The sequence below is a fragment of the Halichoeres trimaculatus genome, unplaced genomic scaffold (genome assembly GCF_033239565.1).
Source record: "Halichoeres trimaculatus isolate MK-OKI-2021-1 unplaced genomic scaffold, fHalTri1.1 fHalTri1_scaffold_18, whole genome shotgun sequence".
Classification (NCBI taxonomy): domain Eukaryota; kingdom Metazoa; phylum Chordata; class Actinopteri; order Labriformes; family Labridae; genus Halichoeres; species Halichoeres trimaculatus.
Window position 1 is genome coordinate 5,545,690 of NW_027437196.1, and position 11,974 is coordinate 5,557,663.

General features: G+C 44.5%; 2 protein-coding genes across 2 annotated transcripts; one reads left to right on the plus strand and one right to left on the minus strand.

The window, feature by feature from the left end:
* The first annotated feature begins 863 nt into the window (after positions 1-863).
* slc7a14b (solute carrier family 7 member 14b) lies at positions 864-7,700 on the plus strand. The gene is made up of 7 exons (XM_074693605.1): positions 864-1,330; positions 1,420-1,656; positions 3,132-3,349; positions 3,432-3,578; positions 3,667-3,875; positions 3,957-4,738; positions 7,039-7,700. Exons 1-7 carry the CDS (start codon positions 1,030-1,032, stop codon positions 7,410-7,412), a joined length of 2,268 nt encoding a protein of 755 aa, XP_074549706.1. The 5' UTR covers positions 864-1,029; the 3' UTR covers positions 7,413-7,700.
* Positions 7,701-8,185: 485 nt separating this feature from the next.
* Positions 8,186-11,789, minus strand: cldn11b (claudin 11b). The gene is made up of 3 exons (XM_074693714.1): positions 11,564-11,789; positions 10,826-10,990; positions 8,186-10,400 (listed from the first exon to the last, which is right to left on the minus strand). Exons 1-3 carry the CDS (start codon positions 11,787-11,789, stop codon positions 10,141-10,143), a joined length of 651 nt encoding a protein of 216 aa, XP_074549815.1. The 3' UTR covers positions 8,186-10,140.
* Between the last annotated feature and the right edge of the window lie 185 nt (positions 11,790-11,974).

Sequence of the window (11,974 nt, forward strand, 5' to 3'; positions counted from 1 at the left end):
ATGATCAGAGCTTTCTCATCTCTGGCAGTCAGACGAAGCTGCTCATACTTGGCACTGAACTTTTCTTCAACCTTTAGCTCAGGTTTAGAGGAAGACTCCTCAGACTTTAACCCCAAACTGTCGGTAAAAAAGACCCATGATGGTAAGAGAGAGTCTGCTTTCTGCTGTTTAACACCGTCATGTTACCATGTCTGCAGGTAATCTGAGTCTGTGTGTCAGATTACAGCAGATAACAACATGCAAGCAAACACTAACAAACACTACTCCACGGAGAAAATGGAAGAGACGCACACACACTCTCGCAAAAACACACACACCTGCTCAGTTCCCAGCTCTGCACACCCAAAGTAGAGACACTTTTGACAAGTACAGTCAAACTTCACCACTTCTATCCCTCTCAGTGGGTGAATGATAGCAGCTACACACACATATACACACACACCTGCTCGGCTCAGGTGTTAAATAATGTATCAGCCAGGTCACATGATGTCAGGTTTGAATATCTAACGTATTCGCCTCCTCTCTTTGTTATTTCCTGCAGCTCGTCAGAAGACGTGGACTCCAACCAAACACAGGAAAACACACAATAGGTGAGTGTTAACCTGTCTGCTCAGGTGTGTGTTTCTAGCTAACATGCTGGATGTTGATGTCACGAGTTTATGAACTCTTCTTCTCTTGATCTTAACCTGTTGATGTTGATTAAGAGTTGATTTTGAGCTCTTTGACACGTGGAACATTAAAACTCAGGGGTGCAAAAGTTGTTTACGTTTTTTTACTGTTGAGTTTTTGCTTCATAGTCGTATTTTTCCGTCTTGACACGAGATCTTTTGGTCTTCATTAATATTTCAGAGAGGGAGACTAGCTGTAGTGGGTGAGGAAGACATCGCCAGGCCAAACCTCAGGAGAAGAAACACTCATGATGAGACGGAAAGACTGATAACGTGAGCGACAGAGAGAAAATAGAAGTCTCTCACACACACACACACACACACACACACATTTATAAACAGGTAACAGACAGGTGCAGTGATGGCGGCCTGGCTCAGCCGGCTGTCTCTGGGCGATGCCTGGTACAACATGTACTCCCGCCTCCTGAGGACCAAACCTGTGGGCTCCATGGCTCACGGCTCTGACGACCTCACCGAGCTGGCAGAAGGGTCAGGGGTTGGGCTCGCCAAAGTCTTGACCACCGTGGACCTGGTGTCACTCGGTGTGGGCAGCTGCGTGGGAACAGGGATGTACGTGGTCGCTGGGCTGGTTGCTAAAGCAATGGCTGGGCCTGGGGTCATCCTGTCGTTTATCATCGCAGCGGTGGCATCGATTCTGTCAGGTTAGACACAACAGAAAGATGGTTGAACACTTTATATCTCATACATCCTCTAGCTTGTCTTAAAGTCTTCTTAATGTTTTCTTCTGGAGGTGTGTGCTACGCAGAGTTTGGAGTCCGGGTCCCAAAGACGACCGGCTCGGCCTACACCTACAGCTACGTCACAGTAGGAGAGTTTGTGGCGTTTTTCATTGGCTGGAATCTGATCCTGGAGTACCTGATTGGCACAGCAGCGGGGGCGTCAGCTCTCAGCAGCATGTTTGACTCTCTGGCCAATCACAGCATCAGTAACTACATGATCACTCACCTGGGCACGCTCAGAGGACTCGGTTAGTGCCAAATGTTTCTATATCCAGTTGAAAAACAAGCTAGAATAAATGTGTTTTGGGTGAAGAAAAGAAGTATCTTTTTTTTTCTTTAAAGATGGAAAAATGAGGAAAGAGAGGGATGGTGTGCTCTCCCTACCTTTGCTTTTGGTCCTGTATACTGACAAAGAATAGGAAGGTGTTCTCCCCCTACCTTTGTTTTTTGTCCTGTATACTGATAAAGAAAAGGGAGGTGTTCTCTCCCTGCCTTTGTTTTTGTATGCTTATGAAGGAGTAGAGAGTTGTGCTCTCCCTGCCATGGATTTTGGTGTATGCAAGAATAAAGAGACAGGATGTGTGAAAACAAGGCTTTCTTTCCCTTATCTTGGCGTTTATGAACGCACATGAATAAAAGGGAGAGGTGTGCTCTGTCTGCCTCAGTTTATCATGCATGTAAGTGAGAGGGGAAGTGTGCTGCTTGCCTTGGCTTTGGATGTTTGCATGGAAGAAATGGAAGATGTCCTTCCTGCCTTGTTATTTAATTTGCTCATATGAAAGACAGGAGAGATGTGATCTCCCCACCTTCCCTTTTTGATGCATGCACCTAAAAGTAAAGGGAGATGTGCGCTCCCTACCATGGCTTTGAAAGTATCCATATAAAGAAAAGGGTGTGCTTACCCTGCTTTAATTTCAATGTATGCTCAAAAGACAGGGGCAGTGTGCTCTACATGCCTTGGATTTTTGTGCATGCAAAAATAAAGCAAGGAAGGGGTGTTGGCCCTATTTGTACATAAAGAAAAGGAGGCTTGCTTTGCCTAACTTGGCGTTTATGAATGTTCATGAATAAAAGGGAAAGGTGTGCTCTGTCTGCCTCAGTTTAACATGCATGTAAGTGAGAGGAGAGGTGTGCTCCTTGCCCTGGGTTTGCACGTTTGGAAAAAGAGGGAGGTGTGCTCTTCTGCCTCGGCTATTAGTGTGTGTATGAAGAGAAGGGAAGTGTGCTCTCCCTGCCTTGGTATTCAGTTTGTGCATATGAAAAACAGAGGAAGTGGGATCTCCTGCCTTCCCTTACTGATGCATGCACCTAAAAGTGAAGGGAGATGTGCCCTGCCTGCCTTAGCTTTTCATGTGCACTCATGTAAGAGAAGGGAGGTGTGCTCTACCTACCGCGGCTTTTAACGATTGCATAAAAGATCATATTTATGCTGTCCTAGCCTTGGCTTTTGATGAAGATCGATGGGTTGTGCTCTACCAAGCTTGGATTTTCATGTACGCATATAGATGAAAGAGAGGTGTGCTCTGCAGCTTTGACATTTAACTTACAAGAAAGGGGTCATTCTTATACAGAACCAAACCAAAAGCGCATAATTGTCTTGGAGAAATAATGTTGCTCTAAAGATTTTAGGCATTAAAAAGCAAATTCCAATTTTTAATTTTTGAACACAACGTCAACACCAACTTTACGAACGTACCTAAATGCTGCTGTGTCTCTGTCTCAGGTAAAGGGGAGGACACGTATCCTGACCTGTTGGCCTTGTTCATCGCCCTGCTGGTCACGGTGATCATTGCTCTGGGGGTTCGTAACTCTGTGGGTTTCAACAACATCCTCAACGTTATCAACCTGGTGGTCTGGGTCTTCATGGTCATCGCAGGACTCTTCTTCATCTCTGGCGGCAACTGGGCCAACGGCAACTTCCTGCCGTACGGCTGGTCAGGGGTGAGATTTACGAAAAGTGATGGTCTTTACAGGATTTGATATAAGAAATGATCATCTCAAGGAGAATCTTCTCATTGGTCAGGTGATGCAAGGGGCAGCGACTTGCTTCTACGCTTTCATTGGATTTGACATCATTGCAACGACAGGAGAGGAGGCAAAGAACCCAAATACCTCCATCCCGTACGCCATCACTGCCTCACTGGTGACCTGTCTCACTGCCTACGTGTCGGTCAGTACGACAGGTTGTGTATGTTTGAAGTTTGAGGTTTAGAGGAAGAAACATGCACAGTTTTGCTGTTAACGTCTTCTCTGTGTAGGTCAGTGTGATCCTGACGCTCATGGTTCCCTACAACATGATCGACGGCTCCGCCCCTCTCATGGAGATGTTTGCAGTGCACGGGTTCCTGTGGGGAAAGTACACGGTGGCCGTGGGCTCCATAGCTGGCCTCACGGTCTCCCTCCTGGGCTCTTTGTTCCCGATGCCCAGAGTCATCTACGCCATGTCCAGAGACGGTCTACTGTTCAGGTAACAGTTCGTATAAACACACACACACATTGAGTGTTGATGGTTTGTTTCTGTCTGAAGATCTGGTTAACGTCTCTGCAGGTTTTTGTCTCACGTGTCAGCGTTCACACACACTCCAGCTGTGGCCTGTGTGGTGTCAGGGAGCTTTGCGGCCCTCCTGGCTCTGCTGGTGAGTCTTAGGGACCTGATCGAGATGATGTCCATCGGGACTCTTCTGGCGTACACACTGGTGTCTGTGTGTGTGTTGTTACTGCGCTACCAGCCTGACGATCAGACGGACACTCACCAGTTCATCTCTGAGGACGACGTGGACGGACTGAAGCACGTGGATGACGGGCCGGTCCCCACCAAAGACGATGAGATGCTCATCGGAGGCTCAGGCGATGGTTCGTCGTCTTACCACGCTGGAGGGGCTAACGGTGACGGAGATGACTCTGAATTCCACACAGGCCACGCCTCTTTGATGAAAAGACTTCTGGGAGGTCATTACTACACCCTGAGGGTGCGGTTGGGGCTACCTGATGCATCTGCTCGCCCCACCCCGGCCACTGGCCGCATAGTGACCCGATGCACCCTCCTCCTCTTCTTCTTGTCCTTCTTCCTCTGGTCCACCGTTATATTCGGTGTGGAACAGGGATCAGGGGCGGGGGCGGTGTTTTCAGGACTCATGGCCACCCTCATGGCGGGGTCTTGGGTGAAGCTCCTTTTAACGATCATACAGCAGCCGGAGAACGGGAGGAGACTGCCCTACATGGCGCCATGTGTTCCTTTCGTCCCTGCAGCGGCCATATTGGTCAACAGCTACCTCATGCTCAAGCTGTCTCCTCTTACCTGGGCCAGGTTCACCTTGTGGTGCTTCATAGGTGAGAAGAATCATTCTTTATAGATCTGGACAGAAATTTGACTTTGATTTGTCTCTTCTCTGAATTATTCCACTTCCTGTCAGATGTTTCTTCTTAACACAACACAAAATGTACAGCCGTTTGTGTTGGGTAGATGATTTTTTGAGTACTTCCTGGAAAATTTTCCTCCAAATTTTCTCTGCCACTACCAAACAGCTTATTCTGCCACTGACTATCATTTGGTTGATTGTATGATTGAAGTTTGATGAAACAAGACTTATTGGAAGTTTATTCTTTTTGTAATCAAAAGCCTCAGTAGCGTGTGGAGGGATCACACACCAATCTGGTCAAACACTGTTGAGGGATTGCAACGTGGTTCTCTTGGTCACCCTGGGACAACCAAGCTGATCCCAAAAGAGTTTGATATTCAGGTCAGGACTGGTGGCAGGGTGTCCCCTTCTCTCTACTTCCAAATTCTGGAGGAAGTCTCTGATTGCACGGTCACCCTGGCAAAGTGATGTATTATACTTAATGCGAGAGCACAAACATGCGTACGCAACTTAATAACTGACCACAAACCAAAAAGTAACTAAAGTCATAGCCATGTTTATTGTGCTCTTTGATGTGCAGTGCATTTCTTGTAGGCAGACACTTGATGCTGACGTATGAAGGCCATACATTTCCTGACATACAGTGTAGAGTATTATGATTTAGTCCAAATCAGTCAAACGGGGCATGCCAATTCTTCTCCGAACAACTAATGATCACTGTAGCAGGGCATATGCTCATAATTGCTGCAAATCAGATGAAAATGAAGCAATACAGGAACAGTCAGAGGCAGAATAAGCAGTTTGGCGTTGACATCAAGATCTGGCAAATTTTCTATGGTGCAACCCCCGTACTCAGCTTTGTTGTTCATCCCACAAATTCATATTCCTTACACATGTCTCCATTCAAAATATGAATAATTAAGTTTCACAACAGTTTCAGAACTATTACCATCAATCAGCTGAAGAAATCAAAACTTTATTTATATATTTTTCATTTAGACCTTAAAGATGCTATGAGGAGGATCTGTTTTAGTTGCACTCCCTCGCCACCTTGTGGCCTGGAGTCTCCTCACACTGTTGTAAATTACTTTTAGCGAGGAGTGTGTTTGTTTTGGGATTAAATGTAGATCGGCTCAAAACAAATTTTCTGTTCAAGACAACTTTTAACTGTAAACATCATGAGTTAAGGGACTTATCAGTACAGTTATCTAGCGCCATGGTTTGAAACGTGACATCAAGCCGGCTGTATGTTAGCTCAGTGCTCTGGCGTATCTGTAGGCTAACGTGACACCAAGTTAACACTGTCAGTTTGTAGTTTAGCTCCTGTTTTAGCATTTAGCACAGCTAGCAGCCCTGTGCTCGAAGACATGTCTGTAATGTGTAACGTTAGTAAATCCTGGTTAGCTATGTCCTGCCAGAGCTAACGTAACCTCACTCTTCATTTTATTGCCTTGTATATGAGCCTTTAGCTTCTGTTTTAGCATTTAGCCTGTGTTTGAGCCTTTAGCTCGGGCTTTATCAGTTTTCTATTTAGCTTCCTTCTGCTCTTCTGTCCTTTTTCTGTCTGACAGTTTGGCTCTTGTGTCCACCATCACTACAAACTTAAAATCTTATTGTTTTCTGTTTGGAAAATAACATTTCGTAAAGGACAAAGATGTACACAAGTACTTTTTGAAATAACAATTAATGTAACTTATCTTTATTTTAACCCGTACATACACATTTTTGTACAGTCAAACAGGATACTGTCCTTTTTTGTTCCATGTGCACCTGTTTGAAAAGTCACTTTCAGCAGAGAGTTGGTGGTGTCTGACTTCTCGGTGTCCCATTTATTCATCTTCTTCAGTATTTTGAATTCTTAAAATATGTGTGAGTCTTTCCAAACCAAAACAGACCCAGGTTTAAGATACTTTTAGTCCCCTCAGAGAGGCTCTACTGTACGTCTGTCCCAGCATGAGGTTTGAGTTAAAGTTGGTCACAGTGAATATTTCTGGTTTGTGTCAGTCATGCTCTTCATCTTTATCATCAACAGTTTCTTCTTCTGATCAGAATAGAGGAGATTCATCAGAGCTAGAAATGTAACTACAGAGAAGATATTAAAGGCATAAAGAGGTAGAACACACTGTACTCCAGGTCTCGGTCTCTCAGATCTGCTGCTGCTGGCTCACAGATGATGAAAGGAGGGAAGAGTTTCTTCCTTCTGGAGTCCTTAAGGTGTAAAAACCTCTCCAGATGGTGTCTGTCTAACAGCTCCCATGTGTCCGTCCTCAGGTTTGTTGATCTACGGTTGTTACGGAGTGTGGCACAGCACGCTGGAGCTGAACGCTCGGGAGCAGCAGGCCCACGCCAGCTCCTACCAGCGCTACGACGACCACCTGGACGACACCTTCTCCCCTGATGACGACTTATACCCCCAGGACACGGACGAGAAACCCTACCAAGGCTGGGCCGCCCCAGAGGAGAGGGGACACCCGTACCTGCAGCAGAACCAGTATGAGGACCTGGATGGGGAGCAGCTGCAGAGCCAATATGAGGATAATGGGGACCAGTTTGGGTACCAGTCTGGACCAGGAGGTCAGAGCAGAGGGAGGGGGAGCAGAGGTCGGACCAATCATGGGTTTGATGCAGATGAAGAGGACGAATGAGAACAGGAAAGATCTGAAACTACGGATAAACTCATTTAAAGTGCCGTCCAGGTGAAGTCATTTCACGGGGTGTGATTTCTGAGCGGGGATCCTCCTTCTCTCAGCTTTTCTCCAACACCTTGTTTGGATTTCAGGGATGAAGGTGGAGGATTGGACACGGACACCTCCCGCCTCACAGATCAGTGAATGAGGCCTCAGCAGCTGCAGAGGAACTTTATTCATGCTCACAGTTAATGTCCAACCTTTGAGCCGCCTCTCTTTGTCCTCTCCAACCTCAAACTTTTAAACTCCAGCTTGACACAATCAATCCTTCATGTTTTCCTTTAAATAGATCTTAAAAAAGTAGAGATGCACTGTGAAGTTGGATGAGTTTTCACTTTGAAACCATTTGTTTTTCCTGTTTGAGTGAATGTTCACACTGAAGGAGTGTTTGCTTTATTTATTGACTGAAGCTGAATTGTGTTGATGTGTGTACATGATGACTAGACTGATGAATAAAAAATAAAAATCTGAGACTTATTCCAAAGTTTTATTCATGGTAGGAAAATGAAACTTTTACATTTAGGCACACTTTGGGTATAAAAACAACATAAATGAAATAAAGAGATGAGTTATACTTTAGAAATATTTTCATGCAACAGAAACAAAAACAGTCATCAAAAAATGAGAAACTTAATTGTAAGTAAAAATCAGAATGAAACTTAAGATTAAAAACAAAAATACATGTTCAGACAGCTGTTTTTAACATGCACAGTATGATATATCTTCTAAAATGTCAGTCCACTGATTTGTTTTAAAAAGAAAGAAAATACAACAGAAATACTTGAAAGAAAACTTTCGTGGCACAAAGTTACAAAGAATAAAGCACGTGAAGAAATGTAGTAAAAATTAGATTTATTAATCAATTATTAAAAATATCAGAAACTGTAAAATTAACCAGAATTTATTTCTGTAATTAAAAAAAAAAGAGTATATTTATTTTTAATTGAGAGGACTAATGAATGATTTCTCGAGATAAATCCCCTTTTCAACTGCAAGAACTTACTCCAGGGACCAGGAACTTTTGGAGTAACCTTGAAGTTCAACAACACTCAGAGGACTAAGGTCTAAATCAATTTATCTTTTACCCCTTTTCCACCAAGCTGGTTCCAGGGCTGGTGCTAGAGCCAGTTCGCAGTTGGTTCAAGTTGGAACCATAGACTGTTTAAAGAGTGGACAGCGTGGCTCCGCCATTTATCATGGTACGGTTTTGAAGCCAAAATACCGCCGTCTCAGGCGCCACCATTGAAGCAGTTTGGAGCCAGATTCTGCGCAGTAGAAACGATAAAGGATTCTGGGGGAATCTGAGTGGAGCTGGGTGACAGAAATAATATTTTTTTTCTTTCCAGAGTCTAATCACTTCCTGACTCTACTTCCCGACATATTTTACAATCCCCGAAAAAACACACGACAAAGGCAGCTGTCAATCATCGCTAAAGCCTCCTTTTTAACCTTGTATAACTAATGAAAACAAAACTTGTCAGAAAAAAAGAGGACTTGGGTATAAGGCAGACAAATGATATCCTCAAATCACCACAACAATCAGATGTGAGAAACATTTCTATGAGGTGTAATAATTTTTTAAAGTTTGACCACAGCCCATCTGGAATGACTGGGAAGCCGTATTTCTAAACCTATACTGCAGCCAGCCACCAGGGGGAGCAGTTTTTGGGGGGACCTCACTTCGAGCCGAGCAAGCAAACATCAATTTTTTTACAGTCTTTGGTTAGAACCGGTTAAGAACCGTTTGCTTTACCACAAAAGTAATCTTTTTTAACGTATCTTCTTCTTCTGTTGTTTTGCTTGACCCAAACTCCTCTTTTTAAAAATGGCGCTCTTCTGTGTTTCTGCTTTGCTTTGGTTGGTCAAAAATCCCGCCCCCACCCCTTGACGTAAGCCCGTAGCCCCCGGCGTAGCGCGGTTCTTTCTGTTGGCCCAGCAAAGAGTTGGTGCTTGCCAAGCACCGGTTTTAAGAGCCAGTAACCGGTGCTCAGTCTGTGGAAAACCAAAGAACTGGTGCTAAGTCTGGCTCTAGCTCCGAACCAGCCCTGGAACCAGCTTGGTGGAATAGGGTATTTGAGGACATCAAGTCTAAATTAATTAAGCTTTGATGACATCACTTTCCTTTTAAAAAAGACGACTCAGACACTACTTTCCAAAAGTACAGGAACTATGTGAGCGTGGCTTGTACAGACAAACTATTCCAATTGGTTAAGAAGTTTCTACGTCTTATTCCAGATAGCATTGGTAAAATTCTGAAACCAGTTGATTTATTTTTTTGTCTCCATAGATGCAACATCGAACAGTTTGACCAACAATAAAGTCCAGGAACTTTGAAGCTTTTCACTCCACTTGATGTAGTACCAAAATGGTACATTGTGTAAATTTGCATAAAAAGTAACCTGGTTGAGTTTATTTAGCTTATATGTGCACGCTTTTGGAGCATGGTGACACAAATCTTTTAGTTCCTGGAATTTTAGTTCCCTAGACCAAAAATGTCCCACAGTTCAGGGGGACATGTGACTAAAGGTCGTATGATTACAGAGGTTTAACTGGTGGCAACATTAGCTTATCAGAAAGGAATTTATGGAAAAATTAACAAGACAGTGTGATTCGTAAGGCGTGAAGGTACCTGGTAACTGTTTCAGCTAAATGTAGAAAAAGAAAAACAGACTGGTTTTGAGGATCTCTACACTCGTGCGCTCTTGGCGTGGTTGGCAGGGGGGTCCAGCGGCGTGGCTGTGCCCCGCTGTCTGGAGTAGTAGAAGCTGTTGTCCCTGTTCGGGGTCCCGGGGTCGACGCTGTGGCAGAACAAGATCACAGCGCCGCCGAGGAGACAGAGGGCGGAGCCAACCCAGCCGGCGTACAGGGAGAAGCCGAACGACATGAGGCCGTCTTCTTGGTGCGAGCCGATGGGGAACCAGACGGTGGATATGATACCAAATACAGCTGGAACCAGAGACAGAGGAGGGATAAGAAGATAAAAACATAAATTTAATCGTTATCTTGATCTAAAGAATGATCGCATGAGAGTGTGTTTCGTGACACATCTGGCTGCCCTTCCCTGAGGCTGTTTACAGGAAGTACCTGACTCTCCCAAAAGGAAACAGGTGTGTGAGTGTGTGTGTGACAGATGAACCCGGTCAGGATGAGGTTTATCTGACTCCCCCTGACCCCCCTTCCACGAATCATCGCTTCTGAGAAATCTGCCAAATGTACATCCTGAAAACCCACTCCACCCAAAATATGAACTTTTAAAGTATCATAACAAAAATATGTCAGGTAATCCCTCAAAATAAGAGAAAACATGTGTGTGTGTGTGTGTGTGTGTGTGTGTGTGTGTGTGTGTGTGTGTGTGTGTGTGCAGCTCTCACCCATGATAAGAAAGAGGATGCCTCCCACTCTCGCACGGCGCTGTTTGACAGCAGAGGTGTCATTCTGCAGCCTGACGCACGGCATGGACATGAGCACGAGCAGCATCGCAGGTAGCCCGAGCAGACATGCGCAGATCATGAGCGCGCGAGACGTCTGGACGTAAGCTGTAAGAAAAAGAACGAAGAAGAAGGAGAAACATGTTTCCAGTTATCTCTGGCGCTCCATCAAACAGTAGAGTCAGGAATCTTCACGCATGCGCACTCGGAGAGAACAAACGGAAAGTCAGTTTACTGAGCTTTTCTCGAGAAAACGTTTATGAAACAAAATATTTTAAAAGAAGCAAATACATTTTAAGTTAAAGTTCGGTTTCTCAGACATATTTTTAAGATTTGGGATTAAAAAACATCATTATTAATTCGGATTTTTCATTTTTTGGCATCCTTTACTTACTAAAACGTCCAAAATCACCACGTTTAGACAGGAAAATTGTTAAAAGACAGAAGAAATGTACTTTATTTGCAGGAAAAATGTAGAATATAATGTGAATTTTGCATAAATAAATAAATAAATAAATAAAGATTCAAACATTGACCCAAAGAAAAAAGAGACACTCTTTAAAATGTTGTTTTATGTTTGAAATTAACTCTTTTCAGTAAAAAAAAAAAAAAAAAGGGTCGAGATGTTAAACCCTTGTTGCAAACTGGTCGTAATAATGTAAATAACTCTCTCTGGCTCACCGGGCAGTGTGAGGATCTGGTTCAGCGCCACGCAGTGATAGAGCGCAGGGGAGATCACGCACTCTGCCCACAGCCCCCGCGAGCCCAGCTCCTCCATGCGGACGCACGTAGCCACCGTGTAGTCGCAGGTGCGGACCCAGTCGTTGGTGGCCGTGGCGACGATGAGTCCGACCCAGCCCGCGCAGCTCGCAGCGCTGCCGGTGAGCTGCCTGCACATGAGCGCCATGGAGCAGCTGTGCGTCTTTACGCGTGGATCTCCAACGAGAAAAAGTGAGCACACCTGCTGAACAAAGCGTTTCCAAACAGAACACAGAGCTCAGATATTTCTTCTTTTGGAGCTTTAAGGATTAAAGTTGTGGTTGTTGCTCCAGGAGATGAAGTTTCAGTCAAAATCCAAAGGTTTGTTGCATG